Here is a 26,892-nt window from a genome sequence, read left to right as displayed (position 1 = left end):
CTTTTATTTGCGGCACAGTGAGTTTGCAAAGTCTCTGGGACTAAACTGGATGCCTCAGAGAAACGAAAGTAAAGCTCTCTAAAGTTTCCAGCGCGGGCTCTTTTTGTTTCCCGCTATCCGCCCAATCTGAATCTGAGTGAGGGCGGGGCAGAGGAGACACCTCGGCGGAAACCGCCCAGGCCGCCTGGGTGGCGGGAGGGGACTGCGAGGGGCAGAGCGCAGGGCCCGCCCGCGACCTCCCGCCCGGCGGGGACTAGTAGACCTAGAAGGCTAGACGGGCTGGGCGGGCTGGGCGGACTGGGCGGGGCGCGGCACGCTGACCGTGGTCTCTGTGCGTCCCGCAGGAGGGGAACCCGTGCTGCCGCGCCCGGGCGGCGGGCAATGATCACCTAGGAGGCTGGCGCGAGCGGCAGAGGAGCCGGGCGCGGCGACACGCGGCCATGGAGCGGGAGTCCGCGGCGGCCGAAGAGCCCGCATCCCCGGGGCGGCGGCGTCCTCGACGAAGGCGCTGGGAGGGCCGGACGCGCACGGTGCGCTCCAACCTGCTGCCGTCCCTGGGCACCGAAGACGCCACTGCGGGAGCCTCCAAGGGCGAACGGCTGCTGATGCGCGGCTGCATCCAGCACCTGGCCGACAACCGCCTCAAGACCACCAAGTACACTCTGCTGTCCTTCTTGCCCAAGAATCTCTTCGAACAGTTCCACCGCCTAGCCAATGTGTACTTCGTCTTCATCGCGCTACTCAACTTTGTGCCGGCAGTGAACGCTTTCCAGCCGGTCCTGGCACTGGCGCCTGTGCTCTTTATTCTGGCGGTCACGGCCATCAAGGACCTGTGGGAGGACTACAGCCGCCACCGTTCGGACCACGAAATCAACCACCTGGGCTGCCTTGTCTTCAGCAGGTGAGCCAAACTGAGCATCCAGAAAAAGAGTATTGGGTGTGACTTGCACGAGGCGAGGGTAGCCCGGGGAGTAGCCTGGGCCAGGTGAGGTCATTCATCCTCAAAGATGCAACAGCGCCCTTGATGCAGAGGTGTGCATTGGTCCCCCCCCAGACTAGCACTCAACTTCTAAACCAGAACAAACTCATGGTTGGCATCTGGTTGCACGTGGTCAGTCTCATCCACACTGCCCCTGCCTTATGCCTAGGATGTGTTCACCTGAAGTCCTGGCCTCAATCCTTGGGCAAATCTACATGGCATTCAACACACAGGAGTTTATAGCTCACTCTTAGATAACTGCTGTCTTGGGACAAAAAGTTCTGATTCATCTGGCATAGACCAGATTGAAGGTCAGGCAAAAACAACGGGGCATCCACTTATAACTGTGATCCGGCCTCAGACTGGGTACCATTTTTTAGTCTCCTTGCTCCTTCCCCCTGTCCCTCTCCATGTCCCTCTCCCTTCTTTACTCCTCCTTTGCCTCTCCTTCCCTTAAGCTTCCTCCTCGGCTCTCCGCAGTGCTTTTGAGATAGGATCTCAATATAGCCCAGGTTGTTATTGAACTGGTGATGATCTTCCTTCCTCAGTCTCCCCGGTGCTGGGAGTATAGCCATGAGCCACCACATTGGGAAGCCTCCCCCACCTTCTTCCTTTTTCCTTCCTTTCTTCTTTTCCTCTCTTTCATTAGTTCTTTCTCTTCCTTCCTTTTCTGTTTTTTGTTTGTTTGTTTTGTTTTCTGAGACATTTTTGTTGTTTAGGTCTGGCTGTCCCACAACTCACTAGGTAGACCAGGCTGGCCTCTAAGTCAGAGATCTGCTTCCCTCTGCCTCCTGAGTGCTGGGGTTAAAGATGTGGGCTACCACTATCCCGCTCTGGCCAAAACTTGTTTCCAGTTTAAAAGAGGCCTTGAGGGGCTGCTTCCCAGGTTGGTGACCTTCAGAGTTACTTTCTTCCGTTGGAAGTCTCCTACTCTCAGAACCCTAAGGCTCAGATGTGAGCCAAGGTTTCCTGGTAAACTTTCTCCCTTTATTCCCCACGTGGATATCTACATGGAGGTGGATCATCTTGGAGCTCTCTGTCCATCAGCTGGGACACCCCTGAAGAAACCAATGTCTTGGCCATCATTTACAGTTCAGTTCATTGTTTGCCTTTGGCTTACGTTGTTGGACATGGCCTTCTAGGTGGATGACATTCCTCATGTTCAGTTTCCACCAGGCCTGAAAGCACCCTAAGAAGCTCTGCTTTTCAATGGGAAATTGAGCCTTGCACATATGTGTGATGTTGATGAACCTGTCCTTTGGGATAAGTTAGAAGACTGGGAATCCCTTTCTCTAGTCAGGGTTTTGTTTTTGATACGGGTCCATGCTTTGCTCCTAGGCCAACTTGATTGTTTTGACTGCCTGAGCAGTGTTAAGGCTCTGAGAGGCTAAGTGACTTGCAGCTACTGCAGAGTGGTCTGGGCCTCAAACAGGTTTCTCACATTCCTATGCTTGTGGTTTTCAAACTTTCTGTAAGAACCGCTGGCACTTTTTTTTTTTTTTTTAAAGTATCAGCTCTTCAGTGTGTTAGACTTAGTAGGTCTGGGAATAGGCCCAGGAATGAGTAGGAAATAGCAAAGATGTGATTCTTATGTGATGGCCCACATTTGGGTAAGGCCCATTGCTTGCTCTGGAGAGGTGCGCATTGGCTAGTCACCAGACCTGATGACGTGGATGGGAAGGGCTATGGAATTTCCTGAATCCTGTTCACCAGAAGCCTCAGCAAGCCAGTGTGGAATCCTTCATACAAAGCTCTCAGTGTCTCCAACGCCAGGCAGCTGTGTGTCTGTCCTTTGCACACATCAAGGTGGGGGCTCTAACAAGTCTCTGCATCTGTGAATATGAACTTCCCACGTCCATTCAGCCTGTCATTCCAGTTGCTTCCTTTTCAGAGCTTTAGGAAATAGTTCATTTTCAGTTGATGAAGTGCTGCCCATTTGTCACTTGTCTCTTGATAACAACCCTGCTTTGTGGATGAGAAAACTAAGGCAGAGAACTGACTTAGAAAAACCACATCTACCGAAGTTAAGGTTCCCAGTTGGTTCCTGAGCATTTAGTACAGCCTCCAGGGAGGCCTATGATATTCCCTGTACTCCCCTGCCTCTAAGTTATATTCTTAAATAACTTCCTGTGCTTACAAAGGTACTAGTCACCCTTGGAAGTTTCCCTTCTCTGCCAGGTAAGGCACTGGGTACTTAATGGACTTGAGAGAGATAGTGGCTGTGTGTGGAGCTTCACCTCAGGTATCTCACCTCCATCTTTGACCTTGTCATCATTCCAGTGCAGAAGTTGCCCCCTCCCCTTTTAATCACTTCCCAACTGTGGGAAGAGCAGTTAGGCTTATGCCCCACTTTTCTTCCTTGTTATGGGAAGACAGGTCAACTTCTTCCATTCTGAGGAGTCTGGGGTTGTTGTTATCAGGACCTTTGGGTAGAAGGAAGAGGAAACTGGGTTTCATGCAGGGCTGTTGTTAGGGCCGTGAGCTAGGCCCTGGGCTGGGCTCTTGACGCTGAGATGCTGGGTTATTACTGGGAGACAACTCTTAGAGAAGATAGGTAAGGATTGGCATTGCCATGTAAAGGACCAGTGGGATTATGGCCAGAGACATGCAGGGGTTAGGCTTCACACTAGAGATGGGGTAAATGGGTAAATGGGGTAGCACATGTGGCCGGGGCATCCAGAGACCAAGAATGAGTTATAAGGCATATGGAGGGAGGATGGACATGCACTTTGACTCATGGGGTCACTGCACTCGGTGAGGTCAGGTAGTGACCTCTTAGGTCAGTCTGACTAGTACCTCTGTAAGCACAGGAAGTCACAGGCTACTATAAAATGTGGAAGTCTGTCTTCCTGTGCCTATTCCAGGTGCCATGCTTCAGTTACAGTGCAAAATGAGGTATATATTCAATCAGAGCATTCCCCCCTCCCCATTTGAGATGTGTAATCTCAGTCTGGTGCCTAGGCTGGCCCCTGACTCCAGGGCTTAAGGAACCCATCTGCCTCAGTCATCAAGTAGCTTGAACTGTACTTTGAGCTCAAAGCATGAGAGCCCTTACCCAGGACCTGGTCCTTGAAGGTGAATTAGTGACGTGTCGTTCTTTATATGGCATTTCGTGTATCTACTTCCCAGTGCCAGGACTCTAGATCTCCTTGCTCTGAGGATCCTTTATAGTGCTTATCAGGAGTGCAGCTTTCTAGGCAGTGCATGTTAATCAGTCATTGTCTATGTTCTGAACACATTTTATCCTCTAGTGAATTGAAGACTCTATTTAGGGAGATCCCCTGAGCCACACTTTGTGGGTTTGAGAAATATCTGTCTCTAGGGCAGGGGTTGAGAGAGACAGCCTGAGCTGGACAGCCCACTGTTAGAGTATGCCCTGAGCTGGACAGCCCACTGTTAGAGTATGCCCTGATAGGAGTCCACGGCAAGAGTTCTTGCAATGTATAGCTGATAGCAATCCACAGGGAAAGTGTGCAGCAGGGATTATGTGGGTACCAATTACCCAGTATGCTTCAGTCCCTTGTGTGAAGAGTGTAGTTCTTTGCATCAAACCTTTACACATCCTTCTGGCTACTTTAAATCGACTCTAGATGACTTAATACTTAATTCATTGAAAATACTGTGTAATGCGTTGCTATTTTGTATTGTTTAAGTTTAGTTCAAGGTTGGTTGGGGCTTAGATGTGTAACCTGCAGGTATGGAGGGTTGGCTATGCCACTGTGAGATGTGGTAAAGGAACAGAAAGACCCACCCTTTTACTTAATGTCTGGAAGGTGCTCAGTGTTAGCTTATCAAGGAGACACAGTTGTAGATAGACCAGTCAGAAAGAAAGAGAGGCTTTGTCTGACCCTAGGTAGGACCATGTTTATTCACAGAGATGGGATCATGTCACTCATGTATGAGATGGCCAAGATGTCTCCAAGGGAAGATGGGAGGTGGCCTCGTATGGGGCAGAAGTGACTTCTGTAGTCTGCAAGAGAAGCTAGGCGTATAGACCTTGAGCAGGAAACTATCATTCGTAACTATGAAAGGATATAAAGAAATGCAGGACAGGGTTATTATCGCTGCTTTCTGATGAGGAGACTCTTTGTCAGAGTGGGTACCTCAGGGTCTTCTGGTCATGTAGCTGGGGGAGAGTCTTAACTTGATGGGCTATGATGGATCAGATGATTGCCATCCTACATTCCTAAAGAGACTCAGGAAATAGTAATGACAAGGCTCCAAGCAGATGGTTTGCTTACAGAGTCAAACAGAGATTTCCTGGGAAGTCTGAGGGATAGGGTGGAACAGAGGTGGGAGAAAGTGGGCATAGAGTTGATTCGGGGTGACTGTGACTGCTCCCATTGGCAGGATTGTTGTACCACAATGAGCTAGGAGAAGTAGCAGGGAGCTTTAAAGCCTCAGAGGAGAAAATAGAGGGACAATGTAAAGAATTTACAGTGTAAAGGGCTGATGGTTCCTTTTAGCCAGAGTTTTGCCACAGCATTTTAAAGGTCCTTTTTTGTAGACATATTAGGAATATATGGAGCTTTTGTAGGAAGAGAGCTATTGGGAGAGCCTATATGGTACATTTTCTTTGGGTAGAGAGTAAAATTCAATAAGTAAAACATTTTAAAGGCAGGGTAAAAACATAGGTATGAGAATAAGGAGCCAGAGTGGGAGGGTAACAGAGGAATTCTTGCCTGGTTCCTGTGTCCTTAGGCCTAATTTCAAACCAGTTAGGATTTAATATTTAATAATATTAAATATTATCAAAGCAGCATTGCTTGAGGAGGACATACATCCCGTCCTTAGCAATAGATGGAATGCTTTGTACTTTTGGAGTACTGTATCCATCAAAGGAGTCAAGATGGTCCTGAAGGCTGTTAGGCTGATGTGAGCTAGTGAGACAGAAAGGTTAATTGGTGCAAAGAAGGCTTCTGTCCAGCTGTTTGCATCCTGAGTCCCTAAATCAATGTCCAGAGTGGCAAGAACATCGATGAGTTGGATGGACCATGTCTCATTAGTACCTTTTTAGTGGTCTCCGAACTATTTTTATCTCTTGGTGACTGCTTCACGGCTGACAGTAGGGTGATAAGGGGAGCAGCAATTAAGAGGAGGTCCCATCCAAGGGGTTATGATAAAACCTAATAGTTGACAGAGATATAGAACATAAGTCAAGAGATTATAACTGTATAACTTTGCGGGGAATATTAAGAGATAAGGTTATATGAGGAAAACTTTCACATCAAGATTAACATGAGTTGGGGTTGGGGATTTAGCTCAGTGGTAGAGCCCTGGGTTTGGTCCTCAGCTCCGGAAAAAAAAAGAACCAAAAAAAAAAAAAAAAAAAAAGATTAACATGAGTTAAACTCAGTTGTACAATTGACCATATACCAGACTTCTGTAGAAGTTCTATTATTAGGTGTTTGTTAACATTAGACTCCTGTAAGCAAGGAACAAGAAATGAGTACTTTGGAAGCTTTGTAAATAGAGTCAGCATCCAAGGAATGAATCTGAACAGTAAGTGCCTGTCTTGTTAGGATTTCAGTGCTGTGAGGAAACACCATGACCACGGCGACTCTTACAAAGGAAAACATTTAATTGGGAGTGACTTATAGTTTCAGAGGTTTAGTCATAGTGTTCCTGTTCCCACAGCATTCAGGCTGACATGATACCGGAGGAGCAGAGAGTTCTACATCTTGGTTCATAAGTAGCTGAAGGAAACTGTGTGCCACGCTAGGTCTAGCTTGAACATAGGAGACCTCAAAGCCTGCCCCCACAGTGACACACTTCCTCTAATAAGAACACACCTACTCCAACAAGCCTCCGCCTTACTAGCAATACTACCTATGGGCCAAGTACTTAAACATGAGTCTGGGGACCATATCTATTCAAACCACAATAATGTTTAAGTGACATCTTTTGCTTTCACATATGATGAACTTTGCGTATTTGTCTTAAATATTATTAATATTATTAAGCTGTTATTTAATGAACAAAACCGGACACAATTTGATAAGCTAAATATCTTACTGTCACCTTAAATGACCATATCTGGTATTTGAAAAACATGACATCAAATTGTTATACCCAAGGCTGTATTGTAAACACATTTTATATGTCAAGCTATGAAAAGAAATGATTGGTTAGGGATTTAGCTAAGTGGTAGAGCGCTTGCCTAACAAGCACAACGTCCTGGGTTTGGTCCCCAGCTCCGAAAAATAGAAAAGAAAAGAAGAAAAAAAAAAAAAGAAAAGAGATGATTTAATTTTAAGTTGTATTCTCCCCAAAAGAATTATTTTCAATTTCAATTTTAAAAGTTTACTCCCAGAGACAGTGACTGTCTTGGCTTTTTCCTCAACAGTTACTTATCTAGAACACTCTAGAACAGTGGTTCTCAACTCTTCTAGTGCTGTGACCCTTAATACACCTCATATTATGGGGACTCCCAACCATAAAATTATTTCATTGCTGCTTCATAATTGTAAGTTTGCTACTTTTACCAATTGTAATGTAAATATTTGATGTGGAGAAAATCTGGTACGACCCCTATGAAAGGATCATTCTACTCCCAAGGGGTCGAAACCCACAGGTTTATAACCACTGCCCTAGAACATCCTAAGTCACTACCCAAGTAAGCGCCATGTCAAGAGTAAGTGATTTACAGAGTTTTTCAGAATTAACCCCACCAAGAGAACCTTTATAAAAATTGACATTCCCATTCTGTATACTCAGCCAACAGAGGAAAGCAATCAGCCATATCACATCTGTAATAAATAATTTACATTATAGATTGAATTAACAAGGAAGGCTAGAGCCAATTCTTTACTCATTTTGCCCATGGGCAAATCTTTAGGTCTCCATGTACTGATAACAGTAAGCATATTTCATAACACCATTCTACTTAAAAATAGATTACCTTTAACGAGGGAACGTGGATGGTTAGGATAGAGTCCCTGAAATTATCTTTTTTTAAGAGGAAGAATTGAATGCCAGGGTAAAGGACATGACAAGTTAAATTGTCATGTGGTTTCATACTAGTTAGGTGATAGGCTTAGGTACAAGGTTTCCCTGTTCACAGCATCCACTTATGTCAGTTTGGGAAACACTGAGGGCAGAGGAATAGTTATTTGCCTCTCTGTTGCTTGAGACATTTAAGTTGTGGGTGCAGAGCCTGAGATCCTCCATTGAGCCAGAGAATCCAACCCTCTGTCATGTGAGACATGGGGTGTAATTTGTCTTTAGATAAGGTTTTATTTTTTGTTTTCTTCTCCCCTGCTTTGGCCTATATGACCATAGCTGGTCAGACTACATAGCCAAAGGTGGCCAGGCCTAAGCATCCTGAAGCAAAAGCAGCAGACTCCTGGCAGATCTTTTTCCCATGTCTCTTTGTCCTATAATGGAGCTATCATTCAGTGTACTCTGGAGGGATAGGTCTCCACCCAAGAGAACTGCCTAAGCCTGGAACTTTTCCTGCCATGCAAGTGTTTTAAATTTAAACCCGTTTACTCAAGCATTCAATCTTTATAACCAATTTTAAAAATATGTCTGGTTTTGAATATTATTACACATTAAACAAACTTTACTTGTTTTGATTTACTCGTTTTAGGTGTAACTTTGACAACATCCACAGAATACTATAGGATGGGAGATAACATAAGGTTATATGACAGCCATAAAAATTAGTGTCTCTCTCTCTCTTTCTCTCCACGCTTGTCTATCCTGTCAGCGTTAGGGATGATAGTTTCCCGCTGAAGGACTTCCCTTCTCTGTATCTCTTGTGGACTACAGAAGTCTTTCCTGCCCCATATAAGGTGCGGTCTTCCACCTTCCCCTGTATGTGTTTTGGTCACCTGTGCTTGTGGGTGATAAGATGCCCCTTCAGCATGAATAAACATGGTCCTCCCTAAGGGTCAGGCCAAGCCTCTCTCTCCCACTTTTGACTTTCTACAGCTGTCTTTTTAAATCAACCATCGCTTCAGCTGTAGGCAACAGAGATCAATAGGCTAACCTGGGGGCAGCTGTAAAGTATATCATCGATGAACTCCACTGTGCATGGGACCTTGGCGCTTGATCACCATCTCTCCCTTATTCAAACCCTATCTAAGTTATTACTTCCCTACATCTTATCTGAGTTATTTTTTTTTTTTAATTTCCTGCTACAGGGGACTAAACCTAGTCTTACACATTCTAAGTGTTCTACAACTGAGATACACTTCTATGCTTGACTTTGTCTTCAGTCTGCTGTGTGACCTAAATCATGTCTGTCTGCCTGTCTGTCCATCCATCTGCCCGTCCATCTGTCTGACTACCTACCTACCTACCTACCTACCCACCTACCTATCGGAATTGCCCTGTTTCATTTCCTGTATTCTCAGTTGCTCAGGGAGCCAGGGTTACTTCTAACCTGCATTCACTGATCTTTGTGGCTGTTGTTTCAGTAGAGCCGAGACCGGAATACTCTCCTACCCAATTGTTTTCCATTCCTTCTACAATGCCATGCCCAGTATCCTGACTTCCCACTGCCCTTCTACCTCCGTGTGCCTGCATTCCTTTCTCTTTTCTGGTGAGCTTGTTTCTTCCTCTTGAGAGCTTTGAGTCCCTGATAGAGGTCTCTCCCACAAGCATGCCTCCCTGATTTTACTTTTTTAAAAAGGCGAAAGTAGTGTGTAGTTTTGGGGCCTTAAGGTAGAACTGGGATTGTATTCTTTTGACTGGGAGGAGGCAGCTTTGTTTTAATGGGCCTCTGGACAGCCCAGATTCTTTCACCTTTCATATGGTAATTGAACTCCTAAGGAGTGGCAAAGCTGTTTACACCTCTAGTGTTACTCAGGGAAATAGTGTTAGCCAGAAAAGAAGGATGTGAGCCCATGCCTCTGTAGCCTCTGAAGCTACTGTAACTTGGCCAGAGTTGTTTTGTTTATGCTCCCACTTTCTCAGCTTTTGGAGACAAGGTCTCCCTACGTAGTACAGCGTGGTCCCATAAACATAATCCTCCGTATCACCATCCACTTATTTTGGAAGAACTCTCAGTCATTGTAACATTTCATCTGTAGATGATTTAAAACAAAACCAACGGTTGTAGTAAATGAACCTACAAATACCATTATCATTCCTAAAATTCTTAGGTTCTTTAAATTATTAACTAGCCCAGTTTGAATATCCACAGGTCTTAAGTGGATTGTTTTCAATTAGTATGTTTGAATCAGATCCACATAAAGGCTGTTGGTTGCCATTAGCTGGTAAATCTTTCAGTATGTAAATTGCTATTATAAGCCCTCTCCCGCCCATTTCTCTTGGTTTGACTTTAGAGTTTATTTTCAGCAATGGGGCTGTTTGTGCTGTAGGGCCTGTGGCTTGCTGGGGACACCTGTAGTCTTCTTACCATGTTTCTGGATACTTCCTTAGAGCGTCATCAGGCTCACGTTTAAATTTGTTTTGCCTAAAACTATGTTCATAGGTGGTATCTTCACTTAGTGACACATGCTGTTCCCTTGATGCTGTGTGACAGGGCAATGCTTGGGGACCTTCCCTGCACCTCCTGAGTTGCTGGAATGTGTGGATGGTTCTTACTTACAGGGAGTTGTTACTTTGTACAGCTCAAGTAGAAACAAAAGAGAACAAAACAAAACACCCCAAAACACCAGAAGTACTTGGCCTTGTTATCTCCTTTGTCTTTCTATGAGAAACAATTAGCTTGCTAAGTTTACTAACTTTGTGCTGAAATAACTTCAGACTCACAGGCAAGTTATAAAAGCAGTGCAGATGTGCTGTTTCCAGTTCATTTTCTACCATCCTAGTCCCCCTGTGTGATGCTGAGTATTGAAACCAGGGCTTACTCTATCACTGAGCTTCTTCCTCACTTTGAGCTAATGTTACCATTTCCTCATTCCTCCAGTTTTACTACAAAGACTCAAAATGGAAACTGGTGTCTGAATAAAGCCATGAATTTGATACTTTTTTCCTGATGCTTGGCACTCCACAGGAAAGCTCTTATTTCCAGCTTCAAAACATTAATTAGATTATAATGTTTTTTGTTTATTTTTTCCCCCTTCATGTGTTTAGCCTTGGCTCTCCTGGCACTCTAGTTCAGGCTGGCCTGGAACTCTGCTTGCCTCTGTCTCCTGAGTACAGGGATAAAGGCATGAGCCACCCCTGCCTGGTTATTCTTCGTTCTCTTTTTGATCCTGATCTCATATCCTCTCTCCCCCTTTCTTTTGCTGGCCTCCCTCCTCTCCCTAACTAGTCCTTGCTTTCCTGCTGCATGTATTCCATAGACCTCTTGCTCTTTCACCACTTAGCCCCAGAAGATCAAGCCGTTCCAGGGATCCAATTTCATTCTCCTTTACAGTTAAGTATTATGCACCACATTTTCTTTATCCATTTATCTGCTGGGGAACATCTAGGCTCCCATGTTTTAGTTTTTCAATAAACATGGGTGTGCAGGTATCTCTGTGCTGGCTTCGGATCCTTTAGATATACCCCTAAGAGTGAGTAGCCGGGGACAGCACAGCCTGTTGTGGAACCTGCGTGTTGCTGTCCCCAGTAGCAGCACTAATTATTACTGCTACCACCTCCACCCAGCAGTCTATAAAGTTTCTTTTATTCCAAATGCTAAGCAGCATTTGATGTCATTCTTTTTGTTGATGACAGCCATTCTGACCATGGAGAAGTTGGACTCCCAAAACAACTATAATTTTGTGTCTCCCTGATTCCTAAAGACGTGGTGTGCCTTTCAAATATTTATTGATCATTTATATATATATTTATTTCTTTTTTAAAAAAGATTTATTTATTTACTATACTACTAGTACACTGTAGCTGTCTTCAGACACACCAGAAGAAGGTATCAGATCTTATTACACATGGCCCTCAGCCACCATGTGGTTGCTAGGATTTGAACTCAGGACCTCTGGAAGAGCAGTCAGTGCTCTTAACCACTGAGCCATTTCTCCAGCCCTTTTATTTCTTCTTTGTGATATGGCTATTCAGTTTATTATCTCTTTCCAGACTGGATTATTTGTGGGAGGAGGGAGTATTAGTATTTAGTTTTTGGAATTCTTTATATGTAGCCCCCCCCCCCCCCGTTGCTATGGTAAAGCACCATGCTCAAAAGCAACTTAAGAGAATGTTTATTTTGACTTATGGTTCTAGAGCAGTAAGAGACCGTCATGGCAGGGTAGAGGCAGGTGTGGTGGCAGGAACAGAAAGCTGGGAGATCACATCTTTAACTGTAAGAATGAAGTACAGAGAGCAAACTAGAAGTGGAGTGAGACTATAAACTCAGACGTTACCTCCTGCGACATACTTCCTTCCAGCAAGGCCATACTTCCCTAGCATGCAAGACCAAGGCACATTTTACATTGTGTTTTGGCTTCACTCTATTGAATGAGAATTCCATACAAGCATATAATGTGTTTAAATAAAATCCATCTTCCATTCCCTTTCCTCCAGCTCTTGTTTACCACTCTTCCCACTCCTCCCCCAGGATCCACTTACTGCTGTCAGTATGTACATTCCTGTAAGAACATTCGCTAGCGCATTGGTAGCATCTTCAGGAGACACTTTCCTGAAGAAAACTGACAACCTTTCCCAACTGCTATCCCTCTACAGCTCCTCGTCTGAGCATGCCATGCGTAGCCTCTGCCTCTTTCCATGCAGGGAGTTTACCTGGCTTTCATATCATGTGTGTTCTCACAGCCAATATCACAATTAATATGTTCAGCTGCTCTGTTGGGACTGGAAAGCACTGTTTCCCTGTAGGCATGCATGGCAGTCACAGTCATTCTACCCACCTCAATGAGAGGATCACTGAGCCTTGAGAGGAGGAGTGTGTGACGCACGTGTCTCGTGGACTGGTGAGCTCTTTACAGTCTCGTATTCTTTATATGTTGATGAGTTCTGGGCCTCGGTGTGAAACACCATCTACTGCAAAGAGAAGCTTCTCTGATGAGGGTTGAGAGATGCACTAATCTATTGCCCTAACAAGTCATTAGGAGTCTATTTAATACTCTGTTTAGCAGAGTAATAGCAGTAGGCTCTTTCCTAAGGTCTATGACATTCCTGGCCTCAGATTCTTGGCCCTATTAGTAATGGCTGGCATAAGTTGACCTTGTGGAGTGGGCCTTAAATCTAATCATAAAGTTGTTGGTTGGCCCCATAATATTCATGCCACTATTGCACCAGATGGCATGCTTTGCCAGGCTGGTCGCTTTTACAGCTTGCAGATAAGTGAGCATTCCAATACTGTGAAAGCTAGCCAGTCGGCATGAAGCTTCCAGCTCAGTACCAGCCTGATTTCTCCACATTCTCTGCCATGAATGTGTGGTATTTTCACAGTAGGGTCTCACCATTAAGTTCTGAAGGATAATCACGAACAATGGCAATAGCCTGTAGTTTGGGGTCTATTGGATGTTACTGACCAACAAAATGAAAAGAAGTAATGCATTCCTAACATTTGGCTTCTTATTTGCAAGCCCATGGTATGTAGGAGAATTAACATCACCCCCAAAATATAGAGTAAATTCACTTAAATTCTGGGTATGTGTGTGTTTGTGTGTTTGTGTGTTTGTGTGTTTGTGTGTTTGCGTGTGTGTGTGTGTGTGTGTGTGTGTGTGTGTGTGTGGTTTTTGTGTAGGATGTTTCTATTTGGGTTTTTCAAGAGTCTTCAGTGTTAGTTATCTGGCCCCATTTTCTTTTTACCCTGCCCTCCCATCCTCCATCCTACTTATCCCTTCTTACTTTATTAGTCCCCATTCCCCTTTCATGCCAGCTACCATCTATCCATCCTTACAAGGTACCTACCTACTGTTTCTTACTCATTTCCTGGCTTCTATTTGTACTCCTAATTTAAACACATATCGAAAGGTTCAAAGCTAGCATCCACCACATATGATAGAGAATATACGATGTTAGTCTTTCAGGGTCAGGGTTACTTCACTCTAAATCACTATTTCCAGCTGCATCCATTCATCGCTAGAACTTCATAACATCGTTATTCTTAACATCTAAATAGTATTAAATTGTGATTATGTGCAGCTCTTTAATTATCTATTTATCTATTGATGAACATCTAGACTGTTTCCATTTTCTGGCTATTGTGAATAGAGAAGAATGAATATGAATAGAGAGAATATAGAATCCTTTAGGTACATAGCTGACTCATATGGTAGACTTACTTCTAGCTTTCAGAAAACTTCAGACTGATTTCCATAATTACTGTTGCACTCCCACCAACAATGCTTGCTCCAGTTTGCAGTCAGCTACTTTCTTTTCTAGGGATTATTTCATTTAAACCTTTATTATTATGAATTTAGAGACTTAAAATAAGTAATAGGTTTGAGTTAAGTAAAGATGGATCAATTATCTGTCTGTCTGTCTATCTACCTACCTATCAGTGTTTCAAGTTAAACCCAGGGCTTTGTACATGGTAGGCAAGCAACATGCTACCTAGCTATATGCCTTTCCTGCTCTGAAGATATTTTTATAACTGATACTCTTCAGTTAATGGGAAACATTTGGCTTGACTTCAAAAGCTTTCTGCTATAACCCCCCATCATTTCCTTTGGTCTTTATTTCAGGCTTATCTTACATATTTTCTACTTAATGACTGGATTCATAGATGGTGTTGCTCTTTCTAATGTAATTCTTATAGATGAAGCTTGGGCCCATCATTTATTATGGTGACTACCAACCTCTGCAGGTTCTGTCTTTCCTGAGGAAAGCGTTCAGGTTGTCTTACTCTAGGGGGCGACACTATCAGGTGTGTGACCAAATATTTAGTTGTCACAGTGACTTCCATAGTTCCTGGGACTTGATGCTCGTGAGCCACAACTGCGGAATATGATGTTCTCGTTCTGTTTGAGACACTCCCACTTCTGAACATCATTCAGGCAGGTATTACAAAGCATTTGGGGAAGAACATTCTGGAGGCAGAGCTTAGCCACACATCTGTATTTCTGGGCTATGGGAGATTGAGATGGTGGGACCTGCAGGCTCTTTGCCCTTCGGAGTTTGTGGTGGCCAGCTTCTTCCTGCTGGGTTCCTGGAACAGGGGAACCCAGCAGGCTTATTTGTTCAAGACCTCCTTGCTATATATAGCAGAGTGAAATAACTTACAGGAAAAATCGCAGATGCTATTTTGATTTCTACATTTTTAGAATATCCTTAGCCTTCTAAGCTTAGTTGGTTTGCATTTGCTGAAGTAGAATTTGTGTACATTGTCCCATACAAATTCTCTGGCCGCTCTTCCACTGGAGATACTATATTTTGGAATACTTTGCAGACCAAGTTGGTTTTACATGGTTATAAGGAATTATTTTATTTACCTTAAATTAGTCAGGGATAATTAAAATCTCTGTGAAGCAGAACCCTTGCCAGCAGGTAGGTGCTGGAAAGTTGCTGCTTTTTATATCCACTCTCCTCATTTAAACCTGAGGAGTATACTGTCCAAGCAGATAGAAGCCCCTCCATGTTCTGTGAGGAATAAGGACCTGAACACAGAAAGGGTAGAGATCATCTGACAGGCAGGCGTACTTATGGTCAGTGCAGCTCTTCCTGGCCGTACTGCAATTTTCGTTTTACCAAGACCTTGACATCACAGTGTGACCAGTCTTCAATGTGATCTAAATGATCTTCCAGCCAAGACAAGGCTATCCTTAGCTCATGTAGCTTTATCATGGAGCACAGTAGAGTATGGACAACACATAATGTCAGGAAGACGTTGGAGCCTGCACACAATCCCAGGTTATAACAGTGGTGACTAGGATAAAATCTTTTTGAAAAAGTAAAAGCTTATTTGAATTAACAGTTCAATAGTGTTATGTATATGATGAGAGAGTAGTGTGTATAGGTCAGAGGACAGCTTGCCTGTTGGTTTTCTTTTATTTCTTCTGGCTTTGAAAAATAAACATCTTCTGTCTGAATAATTATAAAAAACTCAAAAATAAGTCTCTAGTTTCTTAAAGGAATATAAATCAGGACCAGCCTTGCAGGGAGGGAGCTTCCTTACGAAGATGCTGTGGGAAGCCCCATGGAATACATGGGTACTCTGGGGAGCTGAGACCTTTTCCATAATGAGACGCCAGCTCTCAGAGGACAGGCCTTATTTGTACTTCAGCATCAGGCTTGTGGGAACTGTAGGGCTTTCCTAGAAGGTCCTTGGTGTAAGAACAGCTTTGCAAGGGTGCTTTTCTTCCCTAACCAGTATTCCTCAGGGAGAAATTACAGCCTCTAAGGAATTCCACACCACAGGAGTTAATGAAATGGCAGGAATCCCAACATGTCATATTTGAGTGGAGTCATTTGTATGGTTTTAAACAAAACACTTTGCTTTGTTTGATTCTTTTGTTCTGCCTTTTTTTTTTTTTTTTTTTCTTTTTTTCTTTTTTTTTTTTTTTTTTTTTTTTTGAGATGAGGTCTCACTATGGGTATTCGGGAATTCTCAGGCCACTTGCTTGTTTGCTTGTTTGAAACCAGGCCTTACTGTGTTACACTAGCTGGCCTCTTGGTTCTTTTTCTCCACTTCTGAGAGCTGCAGTTACAGATGTAGGTAACTGGGTCCAGCGATTACTGTTTGTTTTATTCTTTGATGTGCAGGGGACCAAACCCTGGTACATACAAAACAGCTGAGCTACATGCCCGCCTGATTTCACTATTGTTAGGCTTTTTGTGTTCGTCCTTCTAATAATGGTTAGGAACACACATTCAGAAGTTATGGTTTGGTTCCTGGTAAGAGCCTTTGTCACATTATGAGCCTTAGGGACCTTGGTAATCAATCATCTGCCCTATCTCACTCGAAATTGTTTTGAGTTCCCCAAATTAGCAGATTTTCCGAGCCACTGTGTGCTGGAGATAACTATGGTATTAAATCTGGTATTCTGTCACTGAAATGACATTGATTTACCTCAGGTGAAGCTGAGAGGTGAGCCTGACGATTGTCTCTGGTCTCTACTTCCACATGCCTCTCCCATGACTTCCAGAATTAGGCAAGCTGGCCAGCTGGCCTGGTGAGCCAGAGTGACTCAGGAGGGAGGGGGACATGAGTTCTCTGGTCTGCTTCAGCCAGACACCACTCTTGTTCTGTAGTCTGCTTCGCCAGACTCCCAAGCACATGGAGGGCAGTTTGGAGACTTCTGACAATTGCCAAGCCAGAGGGTGTGGCCGTATCCTTCTCTGAGCCTTTCTCTCCAAGTTTCAGTTGGAGATTGTGCAGATTGCAACACACGCTCCTAGGGTCTTTTCCTATTGGAACCTACCCCCCCCCAAAAAAAGAAAAAACACCCAAAAACAAAAAAACAAAAAAACGAAAACAAACAAAAACAAACAAACAAAACCCCCCAATGTCACTTGAGTGACAGAATACTGAACTTTTACTTTAGTCATCTCCAGCACACAGTGGCTCAGAAAATGCGTTAACTAGAGGGAACTCAGAGCAATTTGCCTAAGCTAGTGCAGGAAGAGAGTGAGCTACCTAGAGGAGGCAGTTACTCCCAGGGGCTGCCATGGGATGTACCCTGAACAAACTTGTTATTTTACACAGAAGGGAACTTTTCTCTGAATGTCTTATGTAGATAATACACAGAGGAAACAGCTCAGGATGTGGGTTTGGGCAAGGATCTTTTGGTAATAACTCCCAAAACAAGGCAACAAAAGTAAAAAAAACGAACAGGGCTGTATCAAATGCAAAAGCTTCCACACAACAAAATAGTCAACAGAGTAAAAAGACCCTACACAGAATAGGAGGAAACCACTGCATAATCGTTCTCTCCTAAACAGTCTTTAAGATTATATACGTGCCATTTATTTAGTAAACAATAGTGCTTTTATTAAGCTCTGAGATTTTATTGCATACGTCCTGCCCCTCAGATCTCTTTTGTAGAAAAGTAAGTAATAACATTTTATAATGGTTATTGGTGTCATTATTTTATTTATTCCTTTTTCTATGAGCGATAAGTGAGATTTTTCTTGGCTTCTATTTCTCATAATTACTCTCTCTGAACAATTTTTATTTATAATTTGTTGTATACTGAGGCTCGAACTTAGGGTCTCAAAAATGTGTTAGGTAAACACTGCCCAGCCCTGTAGTCTATCCCTGTCCTTCCTTCCTTTCTCCCCCCCTTCCTCCCTCCCTCCCCTTCCCTTCCTTTCCCTTCCCGTCTTTTCTCTTTTATTCTCTCTTCCTTGCTTTTTTCCGTCCCTTCTCAACCATTGCTTTGTTATACAAAATTCTGATTTATGATTGAGATCTGACAATTTTAGTTTGTAATTGCTGTGTGTGTGTGTGTGTGTGTGTGTGTACGGACTATGAGCAGAAGGTTCCTCCTGTATAGGCTATATGTAGTTAGTTGTATGTTCTCAAGGCCAGCATGTATGAAGGCCAGCATGTATGCCCCCTCCTGTCTGCAGTTGGAGGTTTGTGCTTAGGGCTAGCAAGTCATTCTTATACAAAGTACAGTTGGTGGTGCGTGCAGGAGGGTTTCCTTCCCCATGGAGGAGAGAACACAGTTTGTGTTTGCACTCACCACTCCCATAATCAATCTCCTTATTTTCTATTTTCCCCTTTCAGTTTCCTTTTCCACTGATTTCTCAGTGAAGTATCTGGTAGTGCACAATAGCAAATGCTTCTTAATGCACCGAGGGACTTGCAGACGTGGGATCTGAGTGCAAGCACATGTATGTAATACCCAGCTCCATTCCCAACTCCTGCTTGCAGTAACATCTTAAATCAGCTCTTCTGTACTAGTCCTGCAATAGTCCTTTAATTTCAGTTTACTACTGATTCTGTGGCATCTGGGACATTGCTGGCCTCTTTCAGGGCTCAATAGTTCCTAGAGAGCAAATAGCTCTTTTGAAAGCATGCTTTAGGAATGCAGACAGGATCTGAGTTCATCCCTGGTCACCTCATTAGGCTCCCTTCATTACTTCAGGTCAGGCACTATACAACTAGATATGGGCCATATGCCTGGGGCCTGCTGATACACAGACACACACACACACACACACACACACACACACAGACACAGACACACACACACACACACACACACACACACAGACACACACACACACACACACACACACACACACACACACACACACACACACACACACACACACACACACAGACACACACACACACACGCCAGCCCTAAACCCATTTGCGCTGCCTTTTCTCGTCTGGTTGGTTACAGGGAATTGGCAATGGTGCCTTCTCTCTGGCACCTCCATGGCATGGACAGTGGGCCTCCTCCTCTTGAGAGTTGCTCTGAGTTAAAAACTACCTAACCACATGGTACACTCATTCATTCATTTATCCATTCATTCATTTTATACACTGGAAATCAAATCCAGAGGCTCTCTCAGGTTAGGTAACTGTTTTCCTCTGGATTATATTGAGATCCCTGCCTGTAATCTCAGTTGCAGTTTCCCCCTATTCTTTGGATTCACCATCCTTGAAAATTAAAAGACTGTATGTATTAAAAATTATTCCGGGTTGTAGAGATGGCTCAACAAATGAAGTATTTGCCCAGCAAGCATGAGGACATGGAGAACAGATCCTTAGAACTCAAGTAAAGACAGATGCCTGTAATACTAGGGTGCAGGGGCAGCGGAGGCAGGGGCAGGTGGGCACAGGAGTTTTCAGGAGCAAGCTGAAAACTTCATATATATTCATACATACATCCATATATATATGTATATATATTAAAGTTTTACGTGTGTGTGTGCACTCAGGCATCCACTGTGCTGTGGTGCATGTGTGGAGATCAGTGGAGGAAGAGCCTTCCCTGGAGTAGGCAGCTCAGCTATAAAGAAGTCTGAAGAAAAGAATGCTAACACTGGGGGAGAGTCTTCCTCCTTAATAAATCCCTCCAGGGGATCCCCTCTCAGACCCTTTTGTCTAGTGATCTGTCCAGTAATTGTTCCCAGATCCAGTCAAATTGCTAGCCAAGATTAAGTGTCAAATCTTCTCTTATAAAGGATAATTTGCACACACAGGATTTGTCCTTGTTACCAAGAGTCTGAGCCCCTTGAATACTTTTGTGCTTTCCTTTAAGTTAACTCATTACGGGAAATACAGAAACATAGCATTTACCATTCTGTTAATTTTAGTGGGACAAAGTATATTCACATTGCTCTGTGACCATCAGCACTATCCATCTCCAAAATATTTTCTAAGTCAAGTTTCATACCCGTTAAACACCGGCAGCTCAATTCTACCTCCCCTGACCTCTGTGAACTACCTTCTACTTTATGTCTCTGTAGATTGTAGGCATACATTTTTTGCAACCTACTTTTAATAAGGGTTCATCCTCTCCTGTAGCCCATCACCCAGCAGAGGCAGGAGAGGAGAATTAGGATCTGGGTGAAGTGGACCTGTTCAACAATAGTTCTTTAGTGGCGAGCTTGATCTTTGGCATCAGCTCAGTGCAGTAGCAAACACCAAATATGATTAAGCAGCTGCAGACCAGTCTTGTAGGCAGGCAGACACCAGACATGATCCAGCAGCTACAGTTCAGTCCTTTCGGCAGACACCAGGCAGCAGTAGTTCAATCCTGTAGAAACCTCCAGGCTCACCAACTGACCTGAGGCTGCTAAAGAGGCAGACTGCCTCATGAGCAGTTGTTGGGTGAGTTTCTCCCTTCCATTATCACAAGCTGAGAGCAACAATGCTATGTAAAACAAACCATTACATGTCTGTCTTTAGCGAAGAATAGCGAAGCAGAGCAAACCAAACCAATGCTCAGTGCTCATCTCCCACTATCTGTGGGGTCGTATTTATACTCCTTCATCACGTGTCCTTTCACATGTTTGCTATATCCAAACTCCTTTCACCTGTGTTTGCCTCAGGAAAACAGTCTTTCCCGTGTGTGCTTTAGCAAGACATCTTTTCACCTGTGTGCCCCAGCAAAACATTTGGCATAAATTACTTTCCAAAGAACTAAAAGTTCCATTTCCACTTTAGTAGATGTTGAAATACTTCATGTAGGTGAAATCATATAGTTCCTATGTTTTTGATACTGGCTTATTTCATTTAGCATAATGTCTACATTGTACATGTGTAAGCATTTGCCTCCTTAAGGCCAAATAATGTTTTATTTTATGGATATACCATATTCTGTTTATCTACTTGTCTGAACAAAATTGGTACCAGTTTTGGCTGCTGTTGTCAGCGCTGCTGTGCACATGGATACACCAGCATCTCCTTGAATATTGGTGCTTTCCATGCATGTAGACCATTTTTTTTTAAGATTTAGTTTCAATGCTCTTTTTGGGAGTTGTACTTAGGACAGCATGAACAAGGACAAAGACACAGCTCTACACTGCCACACTCATTGACCTGAAGTATCTTCTAAACTTTGTAGAGACCTTGATTCAGGCCAAACTGGGGTACATGACTTTCATGCTGAAAAGAAAATCCGGACTAACTGATTAGGATGAGAACAAATTGGAAATTGTATATTAGTAGAAACTTAAGGGTCAAGTGTTTCTCCTCCATCTTTCATTAAAGCTTGAAGCCTGTTGCTTTGCTCATGCTGTGGTTCTGGTCTGGTAGTGAGAAGTTGTTTCTTCCTATCATTTCTTCATAGATTCTGGGGCTCAGTGGCCATGGATAGAAAAGTAACAGTCTCTCTGGATGAATGTTTACAACATTACACACAAGCTCCATTTTGTCTCTGCCTTGGGGTTTGCTGCTTATTCTTGACAGGACTACCTTACTACTCTTTAGTACCAGGCCATGGTACTCTGCTCCATCATGCCAATAGGAGCGATGATCATACTCAAATGGAACAACAGCGCTGAGCGTCACAGCTTATGAACCCTTTCTTTTCTATGAGTTCTACCTGTTCAAAGTTTTATTGGGGAGGAAGGTACTTCTTGTTTGTTGGTTTTTACACTTTAGATTTTATTCCCCTCCTGGTCCATCCCCAAAGGTTCCACATCCCATTCCTCCTCCTCCTCCCCCCTCTCCACAAGGATGTCTCCACCCCACCAGACCTCTAAACTTCCTGGGGCCTCCAGTCTCTTGAGGGTTAGGTGCATCTTCTCTGACTGAACCCAGACCCAGGAGTCCTCTGCTGTGTATGTGTTGGAGGCCTCAGCTCAGCTGGTGTATGCTGCCTGGTTTGGTGATCCAGTCTCTAAGAGATCTCAGGGGTCCAGGTTAATTGAGACTGCTGGTCTTTCTACAGGGTTGCCCTCCTCCTCAGCTTCCTCCGGTTTTTCCCTAATTCAACTAGAAGGGTCAGGAACTTCTCTTTGTTGGTTGGGTGCACATATCTGCATCTGACTCAACTGCTTGTTGAGTCTTGGAGAGCAGTCATGGTAGGTCCCTTTTGGTGAATGCCCATAGCTTCAGTAATAGTGTGAGAGCTTCGGCCTCCCCCTTGAGCTGGAACCCACTTTGGGCTCTCTGGATCTTCTTTTCCTCAAGCTCTTCTCCATTTCCATCCCTGCATGTTTTTTTTTTCAGATAAGAGTAGTTATGGGTGAGAGCTTTGGCTGTGGGATAGCAACCCCATCTCTCACTTGGTGCCCTGTCTTTCTGCTGGAGGTGGGTTCAATAAGTTCCCTCTCCCTGTAGGGCCTGAGAAAGATACTTCTGAGGGTAGAAGTGGGCCTGAGCTGGAGAAAGGTCAAAGGTTTAAGGGCCCCTGTTCCCACTTGCATAACACAGCGCCCCCCAACACCATGCTGTGTTACATGGCAGCCTTGATAGCTGGGTTTTCAGTCTTTTTCACTGATTTCTTTTGTATGATACTTTCCACTCTGATTTAATAGCCCACCACATGAACCTTGAACTCAAGATCAACTTCTGCTTCCACCTCCCAGGTGCTGGGATTACAGATATGGCCTTCATATCTCCATGTCCTTTCTACTGAATGGTCAGTCTTCACCAGATTGCAATGGTGTGCCACCAACAGTAGCAAGGAATGAGTATATAATCAGTCACTCTGGTGATGTTTAGTGCTTCTTAGGTGCTTTGTGTCCTTGTGCCATTTGTGGTATCTGCCTTCCTCATGGTGTGCGTGTGCGTGTGCGTGTGTGTGTGTGTGTGTGTGTGTGTGTGTGTGTGTGACAGTAAATGAAAGCACTTCTCTCATCTTGGAAATGAATTAAGTGTTTCTGTATTTTCACTACAAATATGTACTTTGGTAGTGTTGAGAGTCAAACCCTGAGCCTGGGGCACACCAGACAAGGTCTTTATTATCAAATCACATCCAGAAATAAAATATTGTGATCTTAGGAAAATCCTCCAAAATTGTGTCTCAAGACGAAGTGGAGGAAACAGGTAAAAAGAACAGGCCTGCTCTTTATACCAGTATGCTCTTGTTTTGGAACTTAAGAGTTTCTTGCTTTAACTGGAAAGAGCTCCTCTAGAAATAGCTTTGGCACCTGTGAGCCTGGCAGAGAAGCAGAGTGCTCAAATGTTAGGGGTTTCATATTTATGGCTGTGAGTTTATTTTATTTTAATTTTTTTGTGGGGAGGAGATTCTCCGGAATACTTCCCAAACTTTATTCTATTCTATTCTGTGCTTTGGACAAGTTGAGGAGCTGGGGATCTATGGGATGAAGGCTTTTGGAGGAATGCCGAATGGCAGCTGTATAACTAGAAGTTTGCCTTTACAATCACAGGGTTTACAAATGTGCTTTTGCTGTGACACAGGATATACATGGTAGATCAGAGCACAGAGAGGCCCACCCACCTGATGTCCCCAGAACCTCTGTCTGTCTATAGGGAGCAAATGCTCAGCCAGGCTCTTACTGGTTACTTGTACCCTTCCTCATTTAAAAAACAATATTTCTTTTGTTTTTAATTCTAATTATGTGTTTGTGTCTGTGTGTGGATGTGTGCATATTAGTGCCGGTGCCCACAGAGGCTAGAAGTTTATGATATTCCCGGAGCTGGAATTACAGGTGATTGGGAGCCACCCTTGGGCCCAAGGTGGATTTTATTGTCTTCTCTTACTCTCTGTCTTACTTTTTGAGACAGAATTGGTCATTAAATCTGGAGTTTACTAATTAGGCCAGAATTTCTGACCAGTAATCCCTCTAAGGATCCACCAGTTTGGTGGTTTGAATAGGAATCTTCCCCTAGAGAATCAAATGTTTGAATATTTGGCCCTCAGTTGATGAAGGTGTTTGGGAAAGACCAGAAGCTGTGTTACTGAAAGAAGAGTTTGGGGTTTCAAAAGCCCGTGCCATTGTATTCCCAATTAGCTCTCCCAGCCCTGTGCTTGTCTCAAGATGCAATCTCTTGCTTCTGCCTGCTGCAGTGTTCTTCATTCTGATGGTAATGGACTCCAATCCTCTAAACTTATATAAGCCTCATATAAACTCTTTCTACTGTAAGTTGCCTTCGTCATCGTGATTGATCACACCAGCAGAAGAATAACTAAGACAAGCAGTATCCTGTGCCAATATGCTGAGGTGACAGATACATTCTGTCAGCCACTGTTACTTGGGTGTTGGGCAACTGTAGCAAGAACTGAGCCCATATCTCCAGCCTATTTGTCTGCCTGGATTAAGTTGCACATTTTTTTTTCCGGAGCTGGGGACCGAACCCAGGGCCTTGCGCTTGCTAGGCAAACGCTCTACCACTGAGCTAAATCCCCAACCCCAAGTTGCACATTTTGAACTGAAGAGGTTCCACCAGTCTCTGAATCTTAACATCTGTGAAACTGCAGTCCTTGGAAGCTTCAGCACACCCCAGTGGGGGCTGGCATGGTGAAACTTGGAATGCAACTGACCCAGCCCAGACTGAAGTAGAAGGCTGAGGGCTGGGCCTATTATTGTTGTCAGTTCACCATAGAAAAATGTGAAAACAGAGACTTTTGGTGCTAGAACAAGATGGTATCAATTCACTTTAACCTGCTCCTCCCTGTAAATACAACTTGACCTTGGAAGTAGTTCAACAGGCTACAATAAAAAGTCAAGGGATAATATCAGGGGACCTGTAGGATCAGAGGACAACTGTCTGGGCTTCTGTTCTAACTCCAGGTGCATTCAACTAGGCACAGGAGGTCAGAATCCGAACTACTTGTCTGTGTAGACAAAAGCTTTCACAGCACAGCTTATAAAAGGATCCCGTAGAGGCCCTCTGGATCCAGAGTACTTCATGCCAGGCCCACAGCTAGTGTATCAGTTGGCAGAATGACCCCTTTTGCTTTCTCGTTCTAGCCTTGTCTTTTTCAGGGAATTTTCTCTTGTTTTGCTTGTTTTCAAATTGTGTTCTTTGTTTTGTTAATGTTGAATTTTGTCATCATCTTATATCTCACTGCTTTAAATTTTTTAAATTACATTTGTGTGTGTGTGTGTGTGTGTGTGTGTGTGTTTGTGTATCCATGAGTGTGTGTGCTCCTGTATGCTCTACAGAGGTCAAACAACAGCTTATTGGTTCTTGTGGGTTCCAGGTCTTACTTAGACTCAGGTTGTCAGACTTCTGGGCAGCTCCATTATCCTCTGAGCCACCTCACAGGTTCCATCCAGTATGTTACCTGTATGTACAGTCAAAGAGCTATGGTCTAAAGAGATGTGCTAATGCACATATTCAGTACTGCTCATTATCCCTGTGCTAATTTAGGAATGCCCCAGCCCTTTACTTTTGATGTTGGCATTGTAACTGGTAATGAGGGAAGAGCAATATGAACCACTGTTGGCACTGGGTAAACATGTTAACACACTTACTAGAAGACACAGCATTCATAGAGAAACACTGTTCTATTGTGTTATGAGATGTTCCGGAAATGCAAAGCTTATGGGTAGATTGGTACCTACTCTTTCAACACGGAGGTCTCAGTGGGAATTTTTCTGAAACCATGCTGATCACTAATGGTCAGGAAGGCTGCTTTAGCTAGGACAATAGTGCTCTGTACTATTCCCCATCTTTCTCTTGCTTGCTCAGGGAAACAGTTTAAGGACATATCATAGACAGTTCTATTATCAGGAGCCACAGTTCTTAGAGGGGTGCCTCTTCCTAGAACCCCCAAGAGACTTTACTGCATAGTGACTCTCAAGATGCAGGGCATCAAATTTACAGCCACAACCCTGTGAACTCACAAGATCTTGGAAGCTAAGCAGGGTCAGGCCTGATAAGTATTTGAATGAGAGGAATTCAAAACTTTATCTGAAGTTGAGTGATAACACTTAGTTGTTCAATCAAATTTAAAAAAGAAATCTATTCTAGGCTGGAGATGAAAGGAATAGCTAGGGGAACTGAGCCAAGCCCTGAGGTTATAATTGTAACACTGCACAGCCTGTTGGGGAGAGACCTCCTGGACTTGCACACTAATATTTGGCTACCAGGTCACACAAGAGTGGCTTTTATGGGGTAGGACTGTGTTACCATTACTTAGCTGGATATACGGTGGGCCCTTTTCCATCTGACAATCTGGCACCCGTACACCATTGGCTGAAGGAAATGGATGGCTAGGCAGATGATTAATGTTCTAGTGTCTTCTTCCTGTGTTTGTAGGCAGGTAACCCAGGGCAAGCCATACATCCTTAAGCCTCTTGGACTCTTTTTCAGAGTAATGCATGCTTTGATTTTGGGGTGTGTTAGTTTTGCATTGAAAGAGTACAACTATGCTTGAATATCCTTAGTCCAAACATCTCAGAGCATAACCCAAAGCCCCTTTTCTCTTGAGCTGCTGATGACCCAGGAGGCTAAGTCTCATTCCTGAGCTCAAGTGCTTTTCTTCGCAGCCACACGAGTGCTGTGATTGCAAGTGTGGGCTGTGGATCCAGTTGTTGGAAACTTTTTGATGCCAGAAGCAGAAAAGTGTTAAAATTCACCACATGTGATAGACTGTGGTCAAAGAGAAGGTGCACTAAAATAATGAATAAAATTATCTTCATGCTGTGTGTTTTAGGGGAATTATAAATACATTCAGAGTTCAACTTGGGTGCTGCGCTGGCTAGTTTTTATTGTC

The 26,892-nt window shown here is 43.8% G+C and overlaps 1 protein-coding gene across 1 annotated transcript in view; it reads left to right on the top strand.

The window, feature by feature from the left end:
* Window positions 1–350: 350 nt before the first annotated feature.
* Atp10a (ATPase phospholipid transporting 10A (putative)) overlaps window positions 351–26,892 on the top strand; it is a 159,834-nt gene continuing 133,292 nt past the window's right edge. The window contains exon 1 of the mRNA XM_032893496.1: window positions 351–901. Coding sequence (XP_032749387.1) covers window positions 441–901 — 461 coding nt within the window. The 5' untranslated portion in view covers window positions 351–440. The remainder of the gene's footprint in view (window positions 902–26,892) is intronic.

The sequence above is a fragment of the Rattus rattus genome, chromosome 2 (genome assembly GCF_011064425.1).
Source record: "Rattus rattus isolate New Zealand chromosome 2, Rrattus_CSIRO_v1, whole genome shotgun sequence".
NCBI lineage: Eukaryota > Metazoa > Chordata > Mammalia > Rodentia > Muridae > Rattus > Rattus rattus.
The sequence above is the reverse complement of the archived record's forward strand: the minus strand, read 5'-3'. Positions and strand labels throughout refer to the sequence as shown.